General features: G+C 44.2%; 1 protein-coding gene across 1 annotated transcript in view; it reads right to left on the reverse strand.

Moving 5' to 3' along the window:
* LOC135111264 (nephrin-like) overlaps positions 1–21,991 on the reverse strand; it is a 37,360-nt gene extending 15,369 nt beyond the window's left edge. The window contains exons 1-3 of the mRNA XM_064024481.1: positions 21,857–21,991; positions 7,247–7,401; positions 4,044–4,188 (exon numbers count right to left, since the gene is read on the reverse strand). Coding sequence (XP_063880551.1) covers positions 4,044–4,188; positions 7,247–7,285 — 184 coding nt within the window. The 5' untranslated portion in view covers positions 7,286–7,401; positions 21,857–21,991. The remainder of the gene's footprint in view (positions 1–4,043; positions 4,189–7,246; positions 7,402–21,856) is intronic.
* Between the last annotated feature and the right edge of the window lie 1,461 nt (positions 21,992–23,452).

Genomic DNA, 23,452 nt, shown 5'->3' on the forward strand with positions numbered 1-23,452 from the left:
CATCACCAAGAGTAAATAGCACACGGCACGGCACGCCACGGCACGGCACGGCACACATTTCCAGCAGGCAGTACTCGTTCGTAACACGTGTAATGTGCAGACTACACCCGAGGAGCGATTCTTACACGTTCACAGGATCACGGACTGACAAAACTGAACACATATTTTTGCCGGTGAAGTAACAGATCGCCATATTACTCAGGTCGGGGACACACGCACACTAAGGTAAACACATCCATCTCAAACACAAACACGGATACGGGAATGATACAGGGGAGGCAAGACGGAGACCCAGAGGGAGTACGACTAGTATCGTGACAGGCGAGCCGAGGCACCACCCCTCCTTTCCTTCCACAGATCACTGCTGTCCTAACCTTCCCTCCTCCCTCTCCTCCACGGGGCATTGAAGTATCTTGATCCTTCCCTTCCTCCTCTCCACGGGTCACTGCACGGACGTCTTTCCTTCTTCTCTCCCCGCCCATCACAGAGAAGAGGCCGACTTTTCCCCTACCACTGGCCTTGATAATATACCTGGTTGGTGTCGATCCATATTTTGTTGTGTGTGACAGTGAGGCATGACCAGACGCTCGTATGGGTTTGTAACGGGAATCGATAATATATTGCACTATCTTACACTTTATATATAGTATCCACTGTGTAAATAGATTGTGTCAAAATATGTTTACCTTCGTGTTGACTTATGGATTACTATAGCTGCTAGCATTACACCCTCACGTGAAATTGTTATGTACGCAGTTAGATTAATGCCAAACGTGACAGTAAATAATTGGTATCGCGTCCCACTTTCCTGTTACAGACACATGTCCTGTTCTTCGCGCCAGGTGGTGGTCCGCTGCCATGACGCCTCAAGGATTCGCGCAGTGTCATGGTACAATGATGACAGAACGAATCTCGCTTGAAGCCATTAAACTCTGCCTGTTGCATCTGTTAACAACAGTTTCATGCATCGTGTTGACTACGCTGGCTGCACTCAATCTTCTTTTGAAGCTCCCTATTGATTCGGGACTGGAAACCTGATTACTGTATCTATTCCACCCATGAAACACTCTAGTGGATAATGATTTCTTTCTATATCCTTTTAAAATACAAAGTTAACAAGCTTTTTACCCATTACCTCTAGTCCTATTAACAATCCTAGGGAACTTTAGCAGCAGCAGTAGCAGCGTGAAGTCAATCCTGCACGTCCTGAGAGTATTGTTTTGCTCCTGGGAACGCACAGCAGCTTCACCCTCACCAGATAACATTGTTTTGTGTTCCCTCGAGATAAAAGACTGGCAGCAATCACCAGCAAGTCTAGTATTGGCCGTCACGAGGTGCATGTCGACGAGAGAGAGAGAGAGAGAGAGAGAGAGAGAGAGAGAGAGGAGAGAGAGAGAGAGAGAGAGAGAGAGAGAGATAGTAGTAGTAGTAGTAGTAGTAATAGTAGTAGTAGTAGTAAATTACCTCATTATGACGTCACTACTACTCCAAACCTAGCACGTATCTATGAAATGCGGGTTCAAGAAAAAATAACACTTCCGTTAGATAATGTTATGTCTTACGGTTCAGGTAACACTCCCCATCTTTGCTCACCTGATCACACTCCTGCTGATGCTTAACATTGGAGAGTAATGTGGGTACGCAGAACTCAATGCCACGACGCTAAGCTGAGGATATTAATGACAGTGACGGAAGTCGTTGGCGCTGCCGGGTTAACTAAGGAAGGTACAAGCAGGTAAGCAAGATAGAGCACGAGATGGTGAGCAGAAAAATTAATAAATCAAGCTATCGGAAAAAAATAAAAATCAGTTTTTTTTTTTGCCTTATAGTAAAATAATTAATGATGATGGTGGTGATAGTGATGACGATGATGTTAATGACAATGGTGCGGATGATAATGATGTTGATGTAACAAAGTGTTGCTTTTCGACATGACAAGATAGACGTGAAAACTCAATTAGCGACATCAAAGGCCACGCGTAAAGGTCCCTGTAATGCAGACAGGAACACACCTTAATGCATCCACTCGGTTCAGGTGACCAGCGTAAACAAAAAGAAGCTTTACTGTGTGTCTGCCTTGAGAGAGAGAGAGAGAGAGAGAGAGAGAGAGAGAGAGAGAGAGAGAGAGAGAGAGAGAGAGAGAGAGAGAGAGAGGAGAGAGAGAGAGAGAGAGAGAGACGTACCTTCAACGCCCGCTTATCACTACACAGTTTCCAAGGTGAAATTTGAAGCCAAGAGGAGAAAAACATGTAGCTCACGTATTCATGTTTCATAAGAAGACTTCATAATTATTTAATTTTGTCATGTTTACTTGTCCTGTTACTTAGCTTAATCAAATAAAGTCTCGTGTGCAATGCTAGGCTGCGATCCTCTCTTCAAAGGCGCGGCACAGGTGGGGTGTGTTTACGGCGGTGAAGCAGCCTGGCAATGCTCTTGGCCTTCTGCTGGTTACAATTAATTTACAATTCTAAGAAGGTTTCATAACTTGGTCAGCTCTCTCTCTCTCTCTCTCTCTCTCTCTCTCTCTGACTTGCGAGACTGCGATGAAATTCCTTGAAAATCTCACGAGAAAAATTAAAACGCTCGCCTCCCTTGAGAGGAAGAGCAGCACTCACTGTCGCTGTGGAAGTGACGGCGAGGGAGGAGGTGAGGGAGGCGTCGTCGCGGCCATCTGTCAGCGATAAAGTGGCGGGTCTTCCTGTTGTCCTGCCGCCACACACGGACGCAGGTCACCTTTACTGTCTCGGCCAACAATGCTTCACGATCCTCGCCCCGACCACCTCCTTCCAACTCTCAGCATCTTGACTTGACTTGAAATGTTTTTTGAGTAGAGTTTCCACGTTGTATAGGTTATTTGTATTACTATCACCTTCACCTTCATTATAATCATAATAATTTTCATCATCACCGTTAATTTCTACGAAGCACTGGGGTCACAGGTACAGTTTTTTCACATGTACGAGTATATTCACGCGGCACATCCAACTCTGCCCATCAGACTCTCCTTTTGGCTTGAGGTTACAAGGTTCTCTCTATAACCTCTTAGTTTTTGCATGGAACAGAGGGTGCAGGGACGACGTGTCTGATGGGCAAGACGTGAGGTATGAAGAGGAGGCAACTGCTTCATTCATATCTCATCATGAAGTAACTGATCCTCGACAACTCTACTGATTACACTCCATGCTATTACTGCGTGTATCGTGCTGGGGCGAGCCGTGACGAGCAACACAAGACGCACACGAGATGCTTAATTAGCGAGTCAGGAGTCATTCAGTATTCCTCACCAGAGTGGCGGAGGAAAAGTGACGCACTTCTGTTTTAGCGCAGCTTATGTTAATTTTTATAAACAAAAGTGTTTGAATTTCCCAGCGCATGTGTGTTTATGCCACATAAATATTCATGCCCTTGTAAACGAAGAAAAACGACACGGCGTCACATTATCCTTTGTTTCATGAAGGCCACTGGCGAAAATATATTGAAATAAAATTCTGAACGACTAAAGCTATCGCCCAGGAACAATGGAGCAGCCTTTCAGTGACTGTGTGGCGCCTTGCCTTTCTTGAGAAGGCGCTTTCTATTTCATCTTGAGAAATCTATTGTAGTAACTGAGTTGTAATGAAAACACTGGTTCCTGTCACTGTGTCTAGAAAAATAAGACACATTATTGGCTTGCGAAGGACAAACAAGTGAGGGTAAAATTGTTACCTGTTGATGAGCAGGACTGGAAACCCCTTATCCCCGCACAGGTTGCCTCGACACGTAGCGGATATTGTGTGGCCAGGAGGATACAACGCTGCATCCACTAAAGTCATGAGATAATGCTTGGTGTTGTTTCTGCGTGCGTGATTGTTGTTGTGTGGCTACTGTTTTTGTTATTGTTGCTCTCTCTCTCTCTCTCTCTCTCTCTCTCTCTCTCTCTCTCTCTCTCTCTCTCTCTCTCTCTCTCTCTCTCTCTCTCTCTCTCTCTCTCTCAGTTCCTTGCCTTCCATCCCCAGGTCAATCTTCTCAATTGCCTCCATGCTACTCTACACCAAGGTACTCACATGTGATTTGGAGGACGGTAGAAGTGGTGGCGGCATGGCCTGGTATGTTGGGATTGTGTGCGCGGCAGGTCAGGGTGGCGCCGTGGTCGCTCGCCTCGGGGACAAGCGGCAGCCACGAGGAGGTGACGTCACCCAGCCTCAGTGACTGTCAACACCACCACCACCACCAACAACAACATGAAAGGAAGAAGAGTTTATATTAAATAGTATTCAGTGATTAAGTTCCTTGTTCCTTAAGTATTTTGATGTCATCTACACACACACTCACACACACACACACACACACACACACACACACACATGCTGCCGCCTGACGCGCCTCGCCCTACCCGTGCCACCAAACACCACAATAAGATAACGCCCCTAAAGGCGCCACGTACGGACCGGTACAGACTCAGTGCGATTCCCACCATGGTGCGAGCCATCAATCAATAGTCTCTTCTAGATTTGACTTACCTTTAGGATTAATGTCAAGTATTTCCCCACCCCCAATGTACATTTTCAGTTTGTTGACTGCCTAAAGAATAAACCGTTTATTATTATTATTATTATTATTATTATTATTACACACACACACACACACACACACACACACACACAAAGATTTATCAAACTGCCTTCTGTAGCAGTAGCTAAAATAAAGTTTTCTAAAACGGGCCTGGCGTGCAAGGCAGTGTTTTGATACAGAGCTGAGTTTGGCGCGCAACATTTTCTCTAACATTTTACATTGACAGGAACACAAGCACTGCGGGTAAATATATATATATATATATATATATATATATATATATATATATATATATATATATATATATATATATATATATATATATATATATATATATATATATATATATATATATATATATATATATAAGATCCCAGTTTGTATTTCAGCTTTACCTACAGTGTACGTTCGCGCAAATAGCTCATGGAGGCAACAATTAATACAGTCACAGTTCCTCCCTCGAGTCAGACAGCGTGGGCAAGACACAGCCAGCGGGAGGCGAAATCCCCATTGGTGTTCTCGCCACGTCCGGATCTCAGACCGAGTCAATCTCTCGCCGGTTCGGTTTCTCCAACAGATTGGAAGTCGATGGTCTTTCGGGACTCATAATGTTCCAGGCAGCGGCGTGAAGACCCCGCCGAGACTGGAACTCACTTCCAAGCAGTGCTTGATCCCGCTCGCGTATTCATCCATCATGCCTCCTGCAGCCTTTGCCCTCCACCTGTCAGAAGTGGTGTGCTGCACCGGTGAATATAACGATAAAGAACAGCAAAACGATTGGTCCGATCACAGAGGAACCTAACCAAATCGGAGCAAGTTGCATGGTTTTCAGTCTTTCCCTCTACAATAGGCAGCGTGAAACTGAGCAAGAGAAGATTTCAATCGTTGCACTCACCCACTGGCAAAGGATTGGCTTGATCGCTAGGTAAGAGGTAGACAAGTCTGCGGGATCCAGTGGAAAGATCCGAGCTACAAAGATGAAAGGATCAACCAAGTCAAGGATGTGAAATTGTTTGCGAGTTTACTCCAAACTGTTTGCACTTGTTACTGTGTGTCAATGTCAGTGTACATCAAACGCTGCACGGTGGGAGCCTCAGCACCGTCGTCATACACAAGAGAAGAAAAAAGAAGTGGCTAAAAAGAGTAAAGTTGAACACAAACACAATTGAAGTAATAAAATCGACACAAAAATCACTTGATCATAAACCGTCGCTGTCTCACCAAGGCCACGTGTGGTGAGAGAAAGCGGTGCGTTGAGGAGGGAAAATGTGCAGGGGCATTGTGTGGTGGAGAAGAGTGTGCGATGGTGGCGCTGGTGGTGGTGAGAGGAGGAAGAGAAGTGGAACAACGAGAGAGAAGAGCAGAATATTTTATGAAGAAAGAGAAACTGTAGTAACAAAACGAAGAGATAAAGGCAGCGAGGAGGGAGAAAAGAAGAAAAGGAAAAATCTCCACTGAGGAATAAGAGGAAAGCGCAACAAAAGGGCGGGAGCCCCTCGCCGCGCCTGCCGGTCCGCCGCCACACGAAAATATCTATTGAAGTCTATCGCTCTTCAGCTTATTGGGGCGAGGAAAGCAGCCTCCTACGGCCCACACAAAGGCCCGCGTCCTTCACACACACACATACACACACACACACACACACACACACACACACACACACACACACAAACACACACACACACACACACACACACACACACACACACCCGTTGGTAGACTTCCCACACTAAGCTATGAAAATTTTTGACAATGTATCTGATAAATGACTCACACTTCACCACCGCAGGTCTTGTTTGTCTCTGTGAGTGAGGAGCAGGAATGGTTCATGACAGAGGGAGGTAACGACAGGCCTGGTGGTGACTCTTACTTACTGAGGGTAAGGGGAAGATGCGCTCTCTCTCTCTCTCTCTCTCTCTCTCTCTCTCTCTCTCTCTCTCTCTCTCTCTCTCTCTCTCTCTCTCTCTCTCTCTCTCTCTCTCTCTCTCTAACACAAGGATATGGTATAATAAGTACACTTGGAAGCGGTCCCTCTATTCAGAAGAGAGTTAAAAATTCAACAATGGAAAACAAGATCGGCTGACCGCAGGGCGTGGCCAGTGTGAAGGGCCTGAGGGGTCCTTCTCTCGGTAATCTGAATGAGCAAGTGTGTGTGTGTGTGTGTGTGTGTGTGTGTGTGTGTGTGTGTGTGTGTGTGTGTGTGTGTGTGTGTGTGTGTGTGTGTGTGTACATGGAAAAATAAAGATACTTACGAGTTTAGGACTGGTCATTTCACTGGCAACCGAAACTAGTGTCCGTCAGATTGTGGCAGACGATGTTGAACAGACTGAGGATATGCTGAAGCGAGGCTACACTCAAAATAAGGAGGGCTAATACATACAGTGAGAGGACTGCGGCTGTGCTCACCTAAGGACTGTTACATAAGAAAGGAGCTTTTACCACTTGAGGGCATGGTCAAGAGATTGTGTCCGCGGGTGTCTTCACGCACTGATGAGCCAAGGGAGTGGCGTATTCACCTACATATAGATCCACTGATTAGGTTAGGTTAGGTAACATATCGGCTCTTCTTAAGGAACTGGCATCTCAGTGAGTCTTATCTCATACATAATTTATTCCCTTTGGCCAGTATCCCTTCTTACAAAAAAAAATCGTTTACCTGAGGACAGGGTCAAAGGGCGGGCAGGGCTGTACTCACCGTGGACTTTAGAAGCTTTGAGCGGCCCGCGATGGTCATGTCCCAAGAGATGACGGCGGATGGATACGCTCCCGCCGCCACGCACTCCAGCCGCGTCTTGCGACCCTCCACCAGCGGATCCGCAGGGGCTTTGATCACCACTGACGTCGGGCGCGCTGCGGGAAGGACAGAGCACAGTCTAATTTTTATCCATAGCAATAAGACAGTCATTTAGTTATCAGCAAATGAGGGGTTAAAGAACTGTAATGAGCAAGTACGAGAGATGCAGAAGAAGCTAAACTGTCTCCGCCAGAAAAAAAAAAAAAAAAACGAGAGAACAGAAACACTGTAACGTACTCAAAGATGGTGGTTCACTTAAATATTTATACGAAATATTAAACATGTGACCATAACATAAGGAAAAAGAAAGGAAGTAAATCTATAGAGAAACATATAACAAGGTTACAATATTCGAAAATGTTTAAGGTTAGAGGAAATAAAGTAACATAAAAGAGAGTCACAGTGAAAATTGTTAGCAGAAAGAGGAAACAAACACTGAAGGGAAAGACAGAGGAAAATGTTGTTCTCCTGCCAGAAGTATTGACCCGTGGAACCAATTAGGAGAGCAAATTGTGTGCGTGCGAGGAATACGAGTATACATAAATTTGGGGAGGCGCATGACGAGGTAGTATTAGGAGACGCGACATCACGACCTTGACTCAAACTAATCCTGTCAAAATGCAGATACAAAAAAATAAGTAAATAAAAAAGGATTATTTGCGAATGAACACACAAACACACACACACACACACACACACACACACACAGAGAGAGAGAGAGAGAGAGAGAGAGAGAGAGAGAGAGAGAGAGAGAGAGAGAGAGAGAGAGAGAGAGAGAGAGCGCGCTTCCTTACCACCAAGTACTCGTATGGTCATCTCTTCTATCGACCTTCTCTCCTCCCAGCTAATGACCGACTAGCTCTGCACAAATACCCGCTCTTATCTTCTTAACACGTATTTTACTCCTACTGAGGGGAATATTAATGGTACTGTAATGTAATGCGAGGAACAAGGGAAGGAGGACCAGGATTCCTTGTTTCCCCATCTTTAGCTAACCTCTGAATTATGTTTGAGAATGTATTTGCATTATTTATGTCATTATAATAATTATGCAGATTTCCTGCTTCCTTGAGTCTCTAATGATGTGTTTCCTTCACTCATTTGATCTTAATGTCTCTCAGTTGGTTGTCGAATGCGTTTTGCCTGTCTTTCCCTTTGTGTCTGTGTTTGCCAGTGCTTTTGTCTTTCCCTTTGTGCCTGGTTGCCTGCCCTCCTTCTTGTCTGTCTGTCTGTCTGTCTCTCTGTCTGTCTGTCGGTTCCTCTAGTCTTCATATTTATTTTTTTAGAGACTACAGAGTTTGTTTATTAGATATTTTCAACTTACATACGTTTCGTTTCAAGTTTTCATAATAAACATAATAAACAGAGGTTGATGCAAAACATCATTTTTAATATCCAGATCGATGTACTTTATATTTTGTAAAAGTTACATCAAAGATGAAAGATCAAAGTTATCCTCATATAAATCACACAACGAGCACACGATGGTTTCTTTGATAAATTCGTTTTATTTCCTGAAAATAAGGTTCGGGTCTCACGAGATGAGCTTCTCCTGACGAGGTAAAGGTTCGTGTTTCTTTCATCTTGAGTCGCGTCAGTCTTGTGACGGCGCCCTCTGGATATTTGTATTGCAGTTTCTTCCTGGAAGGCCTGGAAGGATACAGTGTTTGATGCGACGACTGGTGTGTGGACTGGGGCGGCAAGATAACACAGGATAAAGCAGATCTTTATTCATCTAACGTTTCGACGAGCAGTCTTTTGAACTATTCGTCAAAACGTTAGAGAGACAAAGATCAGCTCTCACAACCCGCGCACCGCAGAATGTCTCGTGTCTACAATAGCTGTCGCTGTCCCTGTCGTGGCGATGCTGGGTCATCAGTGACGCACCGCCCATGAGGTACAATGGTGCTGCTTGCCTCATCATCACGGACTTCCTCTGATGAAAATAATTCTCCACCTTGAAGAAGTTCTTGAAGTTCTTGTTACTTTGATTCATGACCTTCTCTTCAGTCGAGAGTTCGTGAATACTGTCGCCATGTTCATTAACTATGCCACATATTTTCTACACTGTGTACCTCGTTTTGTTGGCGGGTTTTCTTTGCGTTAATATTCACCTTCACCTTCCTTTTGTCAAGCTACAGTATTGACTAAGCAGCTGCATCTTGTCTATCGATCCAGGGATGCTGATATCGACAAGTCTCTTTAATAAACAAAGCCTGCAAAACATCAATATCCTTCCTTCTTCTATCATTATTCTGTCTCTTCTCCATCTCTTTTCTCGTTAACCTCACAGGAACAGGAATAATAATGCAAGATAATAAAAAGTATGAAAAGAGCGCTACGTTTCAGCAAACTGACACCATTTTTTTTTTTTTTAATCAGATTTGCGAGGAGGAGCAAGAAGATGAAAGCTGGAGTGACAGGAAGGCAATCCAGGAACACAAAACTCATTCCCATCAAATCGAGCACAAAGGAGGAAATTTGAGATCAGGAAATTTGCACGGAGAAGTGAGAGGGATGAAAAGCGGAGATTAGCAAGTGAAGTTGGGAAAGACTTTGGTTTCTGTAAAGAATTAGGGTAGTTTGCCAATAATAAGGACGGTAATGATAGTGCTAATGATGGTAAAGATGATAAGACAGCCTCCACACACACACACACATACACACACTAGTAGAGATTCTCTTGCACCATCAACGCGTACACAGCCACTAAATTATAATTCCGGCTCTTAAATCTGCTTTTACAAAAAATTCCTTGAAAATACGGATAAAATAGGACACCATTTCTTTCTCTGGATTATTAAGGATTTACTTTCGTGCGAGTTCAAGTCGAATTTCGCCGAGTTTTAAATCTGCCGCTTTTGTCACGACCAAACTTACAATAAGAATGCAGTGTTCCCGGGATATGCCGAATACAGTACGAGTATTGTGAGGCGGTGTTCAGGTGGGTCTGGTACAAATACGACTTCTTTCATAGCACAGGTGAGATAAGGTACAGAATGAACGCAAACACCTGAAGGCAAACCCGCTCATGGAAAGCAAGGCATTGTGTCTCGTGGCGCCCTGAATGCACAGTGCCATTTATCTACCTGAGCAAAGAAAGCATGGCCAAAACTACTTCAGATTTTTGCAACGGTCAACAGAATATGAGGCGAGAGGCCGATGCAGAACGAGGCGGGGGTCTGAGTGCCTGGCTACAAAGAGCAAGGGAGACGCGATGTCGGGGGTGGGGAGGCGGCGGAGGCGGAAATCAGGGCCCGCCAAGTGCTGGTGTAATATCGTGTACCCTATGAATAATTACATAAAGGGAGGGAACTAGAGCCCCTTACCCTGTATTTGCAGCCTGCCGTCCCTGAAGGGAGTCACAGCCTGGTGTGTTTATGAGGGATGAATAATGGTATCAAAGAAATAACGGGGAAGTAATAACGAAAATTATAACATTAACAATAAAGCGACGAAAGTCATTTAATAAGAGTAATAATGATTACACATCAAATACAGTGCGCCTCACACGTCTGTACACACATGTTATCTCACATGCACGCGCTGATGCACACACACACACACACACACACACACACACACACACACACACACACACACACACACACACACACACACACGAATTCTGTGAAAGGCAAGGCCAGACAAAAACGCACTGAGTCTTGATAATTAAATCAAGAGTTGGTTCGTTATATAAAAACAAACTTTTGCCATTGTAGTGAGGAAAATACTAGAGTGAAAAAGTGGTTGCAGTCAATTCGGTGCAACCAGAAAGAAAGTGACACTTTTTGTTACCTCACCGAACCCTCTGACATGATTATGCTCATTATTAAAGTGTCCCTGTCTGTGCTTTGTGTGCTTAGTCTGGCCTTGACTCAAGAAAGATTGATTTTGCCTAACTGTGTTTTCCCTTGCATCACAAGTTTGCATCGCTGCTCACACATTTTATCTTTTCTTTGTCTGTATGTCTGTTTACATCCACTTATCCTCCCTGCGTCGAGTCACAAGGAGAGGCGATCGCTTCAATTTGATTTCTCTTCTTATGATTTTTAACTTCTAACTCTTCAAAAATCACGAAACATTTCTGAATACGAGGTCGTCAGTCACCTGATAATCTCACATTGTCATCTTCCAATCAGCATTTTGCAAAGGTCTGTCTGATGGTGATGTGTCTTCCTCGCTCGAATATTATGTATAAACCTTCCTTGTTCACATTTAAAAAGCTTATAAAGGACTCTGTGGTAAATCTGCAATTCTCTCTCTCTCTCTCTCTCTCTCTCTCTCTCTCTCTCTCTCTCTCTCTCTCTCTCTCTCTCTCTCTCTCTCTCTCTCTGTTTTTTTTCTTTATTGGCTTCCAATCCACATACTTTGCTAATCTCCATTAAATCCTTTTTTTTTTTTTACTGAATTCTTTTTTAAATCCATTGTCAGCAAAGAATAATGTATTTATTGTTATCTGTTGGTCTCTGTATCCGCAGCTGTTCTTGTCCACTTTATTTAGTATTACATTGGTCTAATATCTGTGGTCAACGCAGGAAAGCATACCACTATTAGCAATAACAATGTAATAGCGATGGTTATATTGATGATGAAATTAACAAGGGCAAGACAACGATGGCAGTGAGAAGGGCACTGAAATAATTACCAGCACTATTATGAGAATATCGACGGAATAACAAGCCATTGACGTCACGGATGACACGAGTAATAATGATGATGGAAGTTGACAATGGCAGTCGTGATGATGGAGGAAATAAAGGAGTAATTGTTGTCATAATGATGCAAAACGTTGATAGCATTGATTGCTCTCATTGCAAGTAACGGATTAAACTTAAACAAAAACTAATTACATTGTAGCGATATTCATCAACTTCAATGAAACCGCTGCAGTATCAAGTTTCCCTCCCAAGTGTTTGCGTAAAGCTGCTAAATCACCGTGACTGAGGTTGTTGTGGCGAGGATTTAAGCTCACAACTCCGCTTATGAACCATATTCTGAAACACTTCAACGCGGCACCTCCACTACATTCAAAACGCTCTAGTTGGAGTTATATGGATTTTAGGGATTTTTTTTTCTTTTTTTATGGTTCTAGTGATAGATTTCTACATTACAAACAGGAGAAACAGTCTTGAGAACTCGGCTAATTATATCTGTGACCATTGAAAAGAATAGTAGTAAGAGAGAAGAGCGTTTCTGAATACATCTTTTTCTATTAGGCAAGGGATTTAACTCGAGTAAGGCGCGGTAACCAATACACCATATGGTTACTGTTGCCGAAGAAACCAACACAAGAAAAGCTAACTCGCACTTAGGGGTCACAGAATCATGAGCTCGGTAGGAGAGGCGCAGTGAAGGTGTTGCATCATAGTGAAGGTGTTGCAAGCATACTATATCACGCCTACGAGGCTGCCGTGGTCTTTACTGTCTGGGTTTGTGCTGTCGTGCAGCTGTGGCCTTAAGGAGATTAGAAAGGGGATGGTGCAGCATGGTGGAGGATGGTGTGTGTGTGTGTGTGTGTGTGTGTCATAACTCCAATCATCTATCCACCGACTCACTCATCCACCTCTGTTAGCCCACCCATCCAATTACTCACTCAACGACATCCACCCATCCACCCACTACCTTTAAGTCCACCCATAAGTGTAATGTTTCACTAAATTTTTGTTATGCTTGCTTGCACTTTATTTATTTATTTTTTTTATTTATTCATTTATTATATTTATTTTATTTGTTTATTTTTAGGAGGAAGATGTCACAATTTTCGGATAAGAAAACTGAGAAGAAAAATGCTCACGCTTTTCATTACAAATATTTCCTTTTAACATTTTTATTCTCTGAGATATACTGAACAACTCTGTGCTCATACATTTTTCCTTCAAACATTATAATTCTTTTTGGCAAGTATATTTTTTTTCCTTTCTTCAGACATATTACTCTCTTATCACACATATTGCTATTTCTCAACCTCAGTTCTTTGCATTATAAGTTTCTCTTTCCAGGAAAACAAAGAGATTTGAAACTGGTAACACCTAGCCTGTCCTCTTCATTGCATTAGGTATTCTCACTTTACAGAAATATTTACTAGAATTTGCAAACTCTCATAATTCCTGTCTGTCTGTCTGTCTGTCTGTCTGTCTGTCTGTCTGTCTGTCTGTCTGTCTCTCTCTCTCTCTCTCTCTCTCTCTCTCTCTCTCTCTCTCTCTCTCTCTCTCTCTCTCTCTCTCTCTCTCTCTCTCTCTCTCTCTCTGGAATTCGGAATCATGGGTACCAAAATGTTTCCTCCCTCGTGCACAAAGAAAGCGTTGGTGTGAATTCCTGTCATTATCTTTCAGAAGTAAATGCCTCGGGTGCTCAGAATCTCGTTACTGAATCTTAATTTCACTGAACTGCGTTATTAAAATATAAATGAAAAATACTTGCGTCAATTCCATCTCTTTCAACAGTTACTATTTTCTATCGTTCAGCTTCGATATTGGGTTTTGTGACATTACATACAGCTGTTTTCATGGTCACCGCTCTTTGTGAACTTAATACCTTCATATCCTCTCCTCCCCTCCCGTCACTTTTTTATTCAGGACTCTTTGTGGTATTGATTCTGTAAATATAATGGAAGAGTTATTTTGTATAATAACTTCCGTTCCTCCTTCCCTTGCTGGTGAACTTTTGTGCTCCCTACATTTCTTATACGACCGTCATTCAAGAGAGGAGCATCAAATCCTCATGACGCCATTGAATCTTGTTTTAGCTTCGCGATGGTGTAAACGCGACGCTAAAACTAATAGATAAATAATGGTAATGGTAAGTGATGTTGCAGTATATGATGCGTAGAGAGGAAAGCCTTTATCAGAAATGAAAGAACGGCGACAGCCAGTGCTTGTGATGGTGTCATGATTTCACACGCGCAAGCACTCACACACACACACACACACACACACACACACACTCTCTATTGCTTTATTACTTGGTATATTAGTTTCTTTACTCTTTATTCGTCAATTGAAATCTATCTCACCAGTGTGCTGTGCGTGTCTCGAGTCTCATCAAGAACTTATTACTATTTCATCTTCCTTTGGTAGTGTAATTCATTGGAAATTTATGGCAGTGAGTGGGATTGCTGCCCCCTTTGGCCCTTCACCTTCTGCTGCACTGAAGGGGGATGGGGAATGAAGGGCTGCCTCGCACTGCACACTTTCCCAGCACGGGCCCCCCCGCCATCTTTGTAAGAAAAAAACATTGAGTAGTATTTTCAGCGCTTTTTACTTTAACCATTTTTCCTTGCAACACAGAGGTACAAGAGGCAGCAAGTGGCCAGGTCAGGCTACCGCACCTTTCAGTCTCTGCCACACAACACTACGGGATGCGAGGCGCACCTGGCCACTGCGGTACATTTTCTATGCGTTTATAATTTCACAAACCCTTGTTCTCTCTCTTGCTTTCCTTCTCTTCTCTTGACGTGGAAAGCAAATGTGGGGGCCGATCATAAAGGCGCGGCGGGCAGGGCGGAGCGCCCATTCCACGTGTGAGCGGCACAGACCGGCCAGCATGTGGAATGTTGCATCGCGGCGTGGCCGACCCCCAGGTGGCGGCAGGAAGCAGAAAACACGGCCACAAGGAAGGCACAGGCGAGTGCGAGACGCGCAGATGGTAAAAGCAAGAATAGAAAAGATGAAACAAAAGGAAAGCAAGTAGGTAGTGTAGTTTTAGACAACACTGTTCCTTATCGTGCAAAAAAGTGAAAAGAATACTGACTCACTAAACACAATACCTTTCTAACGGTGCCTTGTCGAGCAAACCACATCCACTCGACACCTGCGGAATAACTCGGGAAGAGCTTTCACGGCAGCCAAACACGAGAAGGGAACTAAAGGTAATAAAAGCAAGGTCATGAAGGGACAGCGAAAGGGGAAGGGGAAGAGGGGTAGGAAAACAGCGTACCGACTCTCGCCAGATATACCGTCCCCCCTTTGCTCTTATATAAGAAGATAATCAAGCTTGTATACGTGGTGTGTGTGTGTGTGTGTGTGTGTGTGTGTGTGTGTGGTGAAGGTTATATACTCCAGCCAAACAACGTCGTCTTTTCTACGTTGTTTTGTTAAGAGAGATGAAGTGCCTCGTTTCGGTTACATGCCGCGAGCGGAAACCTCTCCCCCATCCCCGCCCAACACACACACACACACACACAGCACCGCGGGGAGCAGGCACACCACAGAAACATCATACAATTAATGTTTGCCTTCCCACGGTTGCCACTCAACGATTTGCACCGAATTTGTTGGCAGTTCACTGCTCATCACTCCGATCACAACAACGACTGCTGGTGCTGCTGCTTCTACGACCATTACCACCACTCCCATCTCTCTACACACACACACACAACTAACAAAAACGGAACAAAACAAAAACATAGGCTTATATTTGCAATACACGTTATTTTGCATCGTATCCTCTCCCCCGCCCCGAAAAAAAATACCTGTTTCACTTTTTCGCAATATCAGCAAAGGTTGAGTCTTAACAGGTGGACAACAGAGGGAAGCGGCATGAAGTCAGCTTGCACGCGAGGGTTGGGAGCAATAGCTTGTAATGGGAGGCTGGAGGGCGAGAAGTGAGACCAGAGGAGTCTAGGCAAAGAGGAAAGGGAGAGAGAAAATGCTACTCCCAAGGCATTTAGTTCATAGGGAGAGTGTGGTGGTGGTGGTGGTGGTGGTGGTGTAGGGGCCAGTGTTCGTTAGTAGCAGTCCAGTGAAAGCGAGTACTGAAGGGGAAAGAGATGCTGGCAAGGAAAGAACGAAAAAGTGCGCGTGTTTAGACGCTGGGAGATGCACATGGCGCTCTACTCTGCCACACGTGTTGGTTGTTCCTAATGGCAGCGGCGGCAGTGACGGTGGCGGTGGAGAGGAGGAGGACAAGGAAGAGGAGGAAGAGGAGGAGGAGGAGGAGGAAGAAAACAGTGCAGGCAACGTAATGTTGGGCCGTGCATGTCTAAGTTGATGAGCTTTAAATGTTAACACTTGCAGGGAGGTAGGAATGGTTGGAAAGGGAGAGGGTCAGAGAGAGGCTGGTGGGGAGGGAGAGAGAGAGGGGAGAAGGGAAGGAAGTATAACAGGAAGAAACGGAGGGAATGGAATGGGAAACTGTGATAAGGTAAAAGAGAGGCAGAGGAGGCTTGTGGGTGGAGGAAGGGAGGGTAGGAAGGAGGTGGGGATACGGATAAGGATGGTGAGTGAGAAAAGTAGGGGAGAGAGGGAGTGAGTGGTGTATTGGGGAGTAGGGAGTGGGGAGTGGGGGGAGACGGGATGACCTCGTTTGCAGAAGAGTCGTTTCTGTGGAGTGGTGGGCGTTGGTTGGCTCGCTCGTCGGGGTGGTTTATTTGGCTGGTTTGCAGTAAAAGGGGGAGAAAAAAAAAATCCTATGAGAGGAAGGACAACAGTGAAAAGGTCTCTCCACACACAGAGGCACGAGGTGGGGGGGCAAGCTTGATGATAACAACAACGAATGCGGACACACACACACACACAGTAGCAATTTCATGTACACACGCCTTCATTATCCGCGTTACTCTTGAAAATATTTGTCTCTCCCAAGCGTCACTCAACACTCACTCGCCTTACCAGTAAAAAGATACAAAGCTATACACGAAGACACAATTATCAGCTTTATGTTTAAATGAATACGCATAGAGAGAGGGCAGAGCGGCACAACTTCAGTGAAGCACGAGGCGGCGCACGATTCGAAACATTTCGTGTGAACATTTTCGACTCGTTGCTGTCTCGGGATTCTCGCTGCGCTGCAAGTGACCTCCATTGCTGAACGAAAAGTTTTAATAGCAAAAAATCAAGTCGGGATGAGCCAAACTCGCCTCACCGGCCCAATAGGCGTCAAAATAACCGTGAGATGATGTTTTATGTCATTTTAAAGTTAATAGGCGTGAAAGTTTTGAAGCTTCTCTCAAAGGTTTGGACATTCCTCTGCTGGACACGAAAGGCTCAGCGTGTCGCGGCATTCAAGATAAAAGCAAATGAAAATTAGGTACAGAATGAAACGGTGCCAGGAAAGTGTGTGTGTGTGTGTGTGTGTGTGTGTGTGTGTGTGTGTGTGTGTGTCACGGGATGTGGGCGCCCGCCTGGCTCTCGCTGACGCAACTTTAAAAGCTTTCCACCTGTTATGTGTCCACAACTCAGCGTCTCATTGCCTGTGTTTTGTTTGCGAAACTCTCCTCCGACCATCCGTCCCTGCCCCTCCTCTCCCTCCAGCCACTGACACACACTTCTCCACTTAGACGCACACACGCACGCACACACACAACCACATTCAGAGCTCTAGGAAGCAAGCCACTCTTTAAACTTCCTTCTTGATCGATGTTCCTGAAAAGAATATCATAAAGTTGGAATGACACATCATGACATCTTTCCTCCTCCATGATTAATTTTTCATACATGATATAATGACTTCTTGAGACAATTTAGACAGCACAGCAGGTCCAGGATACTTTTTTTTTTTTTTTTTTGATGAGCTTGATTGCTGTAGGCAGGCAGCAAGAGAGAGAGAGAGAGAGAGAGAGAGAGAGAGAGAGAGAGAGAGAGAGAGAGAGAGAGAGAGAGAGAGAGAGTAATGGAAATCCCTGTTTCATTAGCAAAATATGAGGATACGCGTATAATCCATGATGAACGCCATTTAATATAAAACAATTTAGTTTATTTATTTGTTTGTTTTGTTCCCGCGGTAATTTCTGTTGCCTTGGTCGCGGCGGCGCGGGGAGCAGCGCTGCTAAGCCCGAGAGTGAATCCCACCTTAAGTTGGACAGAAATAGGAGGCAGCGAGGGCCTGGTCACGACAAGCAATGTTCCGAGAGTAAAATGTGAACGCCGCGGGCACAGTTAAAAGGGTGCAGAGCAAGGCATTCCTGTGCAGGCCGCCATTACTCACTGTGAAACAAGGGCGCGAGCAGCTCGCTACACTGTCTTAAACACGGCAAGCATGAACACTGACGAAAGGGAGGAGTGCATCATTTACGCCAGATGAGGGAGGGAGTCTGCACCGCCATCTTGACACTCCATATTCATCACAAGCAAGAGTAAGAACACGTATCCTTAACATCCGTATTATGCAAGGGAAGCTGCACTAGAACGGGGGCCGTTATATTTTCACTTTATTTACACTAAACATAACGTAGATGAATCCAACCGAAGCCCAAATTAAGACGGCAGTAAGGCGTGTTTCGACGGGTTAGACAGCTTGGCCAATAGCAAAATCCCTATACAGAGATCCTGAAATCCTTGACAATCATTTATCGTGACAGCAATTCACGTGTCTCGGATTATGCCAGGCTCAAATACTGGTTACTGGAAGAATCTCTCACAGCGCAGCGATGCCAAACATAATCAGTGACGTCCCGCCGCCACCCGTCAGAAAGGTTAAGGCGAAAATGTAGAATGAATGAAGTGAAGTACGTAACAGAAACACGAACTGTCATAAAGCAACTTAGGGAGTGAACATTATGGACTGGATGAGAAAGAACGCTGAACATGATGTGGCAGGAACGCCGGGGCAATGAATAAAGAAAAAATAAACACTGAAACAGGTGAGAGGAGAGAAATTGACGCATAATTAGAGCGGTACGAAGGAGACAAAAGAGCTTAATAGGTTGTTTTCAGGCGAGACTTGGTGAAGAGGATGAAGCAGGACAGATCTGGGAGTGAGAGGCCAAGCAAAAGCTGTGGAACGAGCTGAGAGGAAGCACAAGTAGTGAATATCTGGAGACTAAACAGTGAAACATGGCGGCAAGTGACGAATCCTGCATAATGACTTACTGAGGCACACAAGACAGGTGGTGAAAGACAGCGAGTTCAGTGATACTGCTTACTGTCATAATTGGCTTAAACATCTATTTAATTTGTATTCTCGTAACATACCCAGAACTGAGGTCGAAATTATAACCATCGTATAGATAAAATTGCTAATCATTTCTATATATTTGACCTTCACCACCATTACCTTTCTCTACACCCTTGCTGGAGTGTGCGAGAGGGCAAGCCTAGAAATTAAGAGAAGAAATGATTAAAGGAGGAAATAGACTGTTCAGTGAAATGATGCCACACACACACACACACACACACACACACATATATATCTACCCCACGTCACTCCATCATCGTGTTTGACAAAGGCACATTTAAGTGAAAGGGGTGTTACACCATTTTTAAAAGTGTGTTTTATTCATGCTCAATCTTCCCTCCATCGTTTTTATTTTTTTTTTTCTTTGTTCGTCGTCTTTTAATCCTCCTTATTTTTTTTCCCACGGAGTTTTTCATCGACGTGTCACTCTTAACAGTCAGTCCCACGTGTGTTTCCATTTTTAGTGATTTTTTTTTTTATTTAAATATCGTTCTTCTCTTGCTCTGTGTGACATCTCTCCCTTCCCTTTCCGTCACTCAACACATTTTTCTCAACGTTTCCAAGTGCCGTCGGTGTCTCCTGCAGGGCATATCTCTCTCTCTCTCTCTCTCTCTCTCTCTCTCTCTCTCTCTCTCTCTCTCTCTCTCTCTCTCTCTCTCGTAGTGCCTCTGTTTACACATTGTTTTATTGTTCTTGGTATTCTCACACGCAGTTTTCTTCTTTTACTGATTGAACGATTCTTTTTTCCCTTTGCAATTTTTCTTCCTTTCCTCTGTACCTACACATTTCTTTTTTTTTTTTTCCTTCTCCTTCCTGTACATACTTTTTTTTTATTTTTATTATTCATTTATTTATTTTATTTATTTATTTTTTTTTTACTTTTTGAACCTTCTAGTCATTTAAGCTTTACATGGTCGACTTATTTTATGCTAATCTCTTCAGCCACCTCTTTCACACACACACACACACACACACACACACACACACACAAACTCTCTCTCTCTCTCTCTCTCTCTCTCTCTCTCTCTCTCTCTCTCTCTCCTCTCTCTCTCTCTCTCTCTCTCTCTCTCTCTCTCTCTCTCTTCTCTCTCACTTTATTTCAGCAGTGCAGGCCGGGAACACCTCCATGGCCAGGCCTCGGGTCGATGACAAACAGACCTTTTTACATGATGCATTTGGCAATAATGAACAATAAACAAATAAATTAGTTTAAAAATTAGCAATGAAATAGACTCGTGCTGTCAGTAATGGCTATTTACACTATTGCGATACACAATTAACATGAATCAATCCGTGCATCCATTCATGAGAGTGGATTGGTCGCCACACTGCGCCAGGAGGTGGGCGCGGGTCGCCACTTCAAGGACAGCAGCTGGGCCAGGCCGAGATGACGGTGACCACACCAAGCCTGACTGATGACAGGGGTTTATACCAAGGCTGGCCAACTACGGCAGCAACAGTGGTGGCCCAGCACTGTCAGGCAGCTCAACCAACGGTCCCCGCAGCCATCCTCTTACGTTAAAGTGCCTCTATCCAGCGCCTGTCAAATGTGTATATCCCAAAGAAGAAGCACAGTCAGTCAAGAGATTATAAAGGAATGCACATGGTCCTCAAGGCTCCCTCACAGGACTGCACCACCCGGCACCGCACACTCTGACACCTCCAGACAGCACACCAAAGACTGGCGCACTGATAGACAGATATAAGATGGTCCCATTCCCAGCGCCACGTTTGGGAAGGGAGACAGAAAAAGGGTAAAAGAGGGGCATGCATTAGTACCCAGCCTTCTCTCTGGTGGAAACGTCCTTTCACTCAAATAACAATTATAATGTGAATGATATATATATTATGTATGCAACCTGGAAAGTTTTATGAATAATAGTCAAACATTACTTCCGCGTGTCCAGTGAGTCATGGAGCTGCTGATATTCTGCTGGGAGCCATTCCAGGCTAGCTCATTTATTATTTAATTATCTACTTATTTATTCATATATTCAGTGATGTGATTTGCCTTTATCACAAACATTTATAAACAACAGAAGATAACATGCATTACATATCTTCACCCCGCCGTGCTGCTGCCTTTAGGCGCCTTTGCACGCAGCGGTCACCTCGCGCGAGCCAGAATCAGAAATTCACATTGCAAAATCTCACCAGAAAAGTGAGACTTTCCTTTTTACTTTTTCTTCAATACTGACAATGCAAATAGAAAGTATATCATTAAAAGTATCTGTATTTACCACTCTTCACTTCATAACTTTACTTTTACTGCTCCTCACTGAAAGATAAATAAGTGAACAGAGCGGATTTCTGTCTGTCTTTCCTCCTGTTTGAAAAGAAGGGAGAGAGAGAGAGAGAGAGAGAGAGAGAGAGAGAGAGAGAGAGAGAGAGAGAGAGAGAGAGAGAGAGAGAGAGAGAGAGAGAGAGAGAGAGAGAGAGAGACAAAAAAAAACAGGAATAACATAATGAACAGTAAAATGTAGGAAGTGGAGGCAGGGAAGAGCAGTAAAGATGACAAAAAAAAAAAATTGAACAAACAGGAAAAATAAAAGAAGGACGGGAAAACGAAATGTAAATAATAACACACACACACACACACACACACACACTACTCACTGTACAGCTCGAGGAAGAGGGAGGCACGAAGTGGTTCAGTGATGTTGTTGTTGGAAGCCCGGCAGGTGATGTTAGCGCGGGCGTAGTCTCTGGTGAGGGCGGGGATGTTGAGCACCGTCCGCACATAGCGCACCCCCACACACCCACGCCCATCGTCAGCACCTGCTCGTCGCCTTCCTCGTGGGACGCCAGCAGCGTGCCGTCCTCGCCCACCGTCACACTTCGGTTAGACAACAACTGCGTCCCTTTCCACCACGTGACTTCTGGTGGCGGCCGACCTGACGGGGAGAGAGAGGGAGAGTAGAGGCGAGTTTACCGAGAGACAGAGAGAGAGAGAGAGAGCGAGAGAGAGGGAGGGTGGGGGGAAAGTGGTGCGGGATAAGAAGTCAGGAGGCAAGAGAAGACAAAAATGAACAAAAGGAAGGGAGAAGACGGACAATACGAGTTAAGAGGAGGAATTAGAAGAGTCAACGAGAAGAAAGGACAGGAGACAGGGAGGTAAGTCAGAGATGAACGAGTGAGGGACAAGAGGAACGGAAGAGGCAAGGGATGAGAGGAAGGAAGGAAGGGAGGGAGGAAGGGAGGAGGAAGGGAAGAAAGGTGAAGAGAAAGAAAAAAACAAAACTAATCACTGTCAGGAGTGGTTCAGAAAAAAAAGAGAAAGGAAAGCCGTAACAAGGAATGTTGAGCTTGGATAAAAAAAAAATGTTTTTGAAAAAGGAGCTGAAAAGGGAAAAATAAAACAATGGGACATTTTGTAGGAATAGGGAAAGAAAACAAATATAAAAAAAAAACGAAAAGAGAGAAAGGAGTGTTGAAAGAGCAGGATCAAGTACAAATAAAAAGGCAAGGAGGATGGAGGTGAGCACGCATGAATATGCAGATGGCAAGGAAAGGGAAGGCGTCCGCTTACGATAAGGAGAAGACTGAGGAATGAAAGGGAATTACAGTTGTTTGGGAGGAACGGACCATGCAAAAGGGAAGGGAAGGAGGGAAAGAAGAGTTTAACTAAATACAAAAAAGTTGATTTATTCATGAGGTTTCCGCGTAAAAACAATACAAAAGGTTCAACTTGAGTAAATATAAATAAAATAATAAGAAAAAAACAATTAATGCAAATCAAACTTGTCTGGCATTAAAATTAGTTTGCACACGGAAAACCCGAAAAGAAATAAGCGATGCGTTAAAAAGAATAAGGAAAGCAATTGCGTGTTTCCGAGATTAAGGTCAAATAGCTCTCTGTCTTGTACCGAGAAGGAACCATCACGCCAGATTTACTCCATTTACGCAATTGTTGGCATTTTCATAGTCACGTGCCTTGAGTTTACTTGAGCACTTTTTTTATTTTCTTCCACACGTAAAGGATGAAATAATTCTGTGCTGCAAAGGTCTCACAGAAAAATGTGCAGTGTGTGTTAAGACAGTGCGTGCTGCCTATGGTGTTGGTGGTGGTGGGTGGTGGAGGATGACGCCACGATATGCTTACTACCACCTCCAGGCGTCTGTGAAACTGATGGGAAGCAGCATGGAAAGGAAGGCGAAAATGACACATGGCACCTCCAACAGCACATCCAGGTGGCAGGGTAAGGAAGTGGT

This window comes from Scylla paramamosain, chromosome 21, assembly GCF_035594125.1.
Source record: "Scylla paramamosain isolate STU-SP2022 chromosome 21, ASM3559412v1, whole genome shotgun sequence".
Classification (NCBI taxonomy): domain Eukaryota; kingdom Metazoa; phylum Arthropoda; class Malacostraca; order Decapoda; family Portunidae; genus Scylla; species Scylla paramamosain.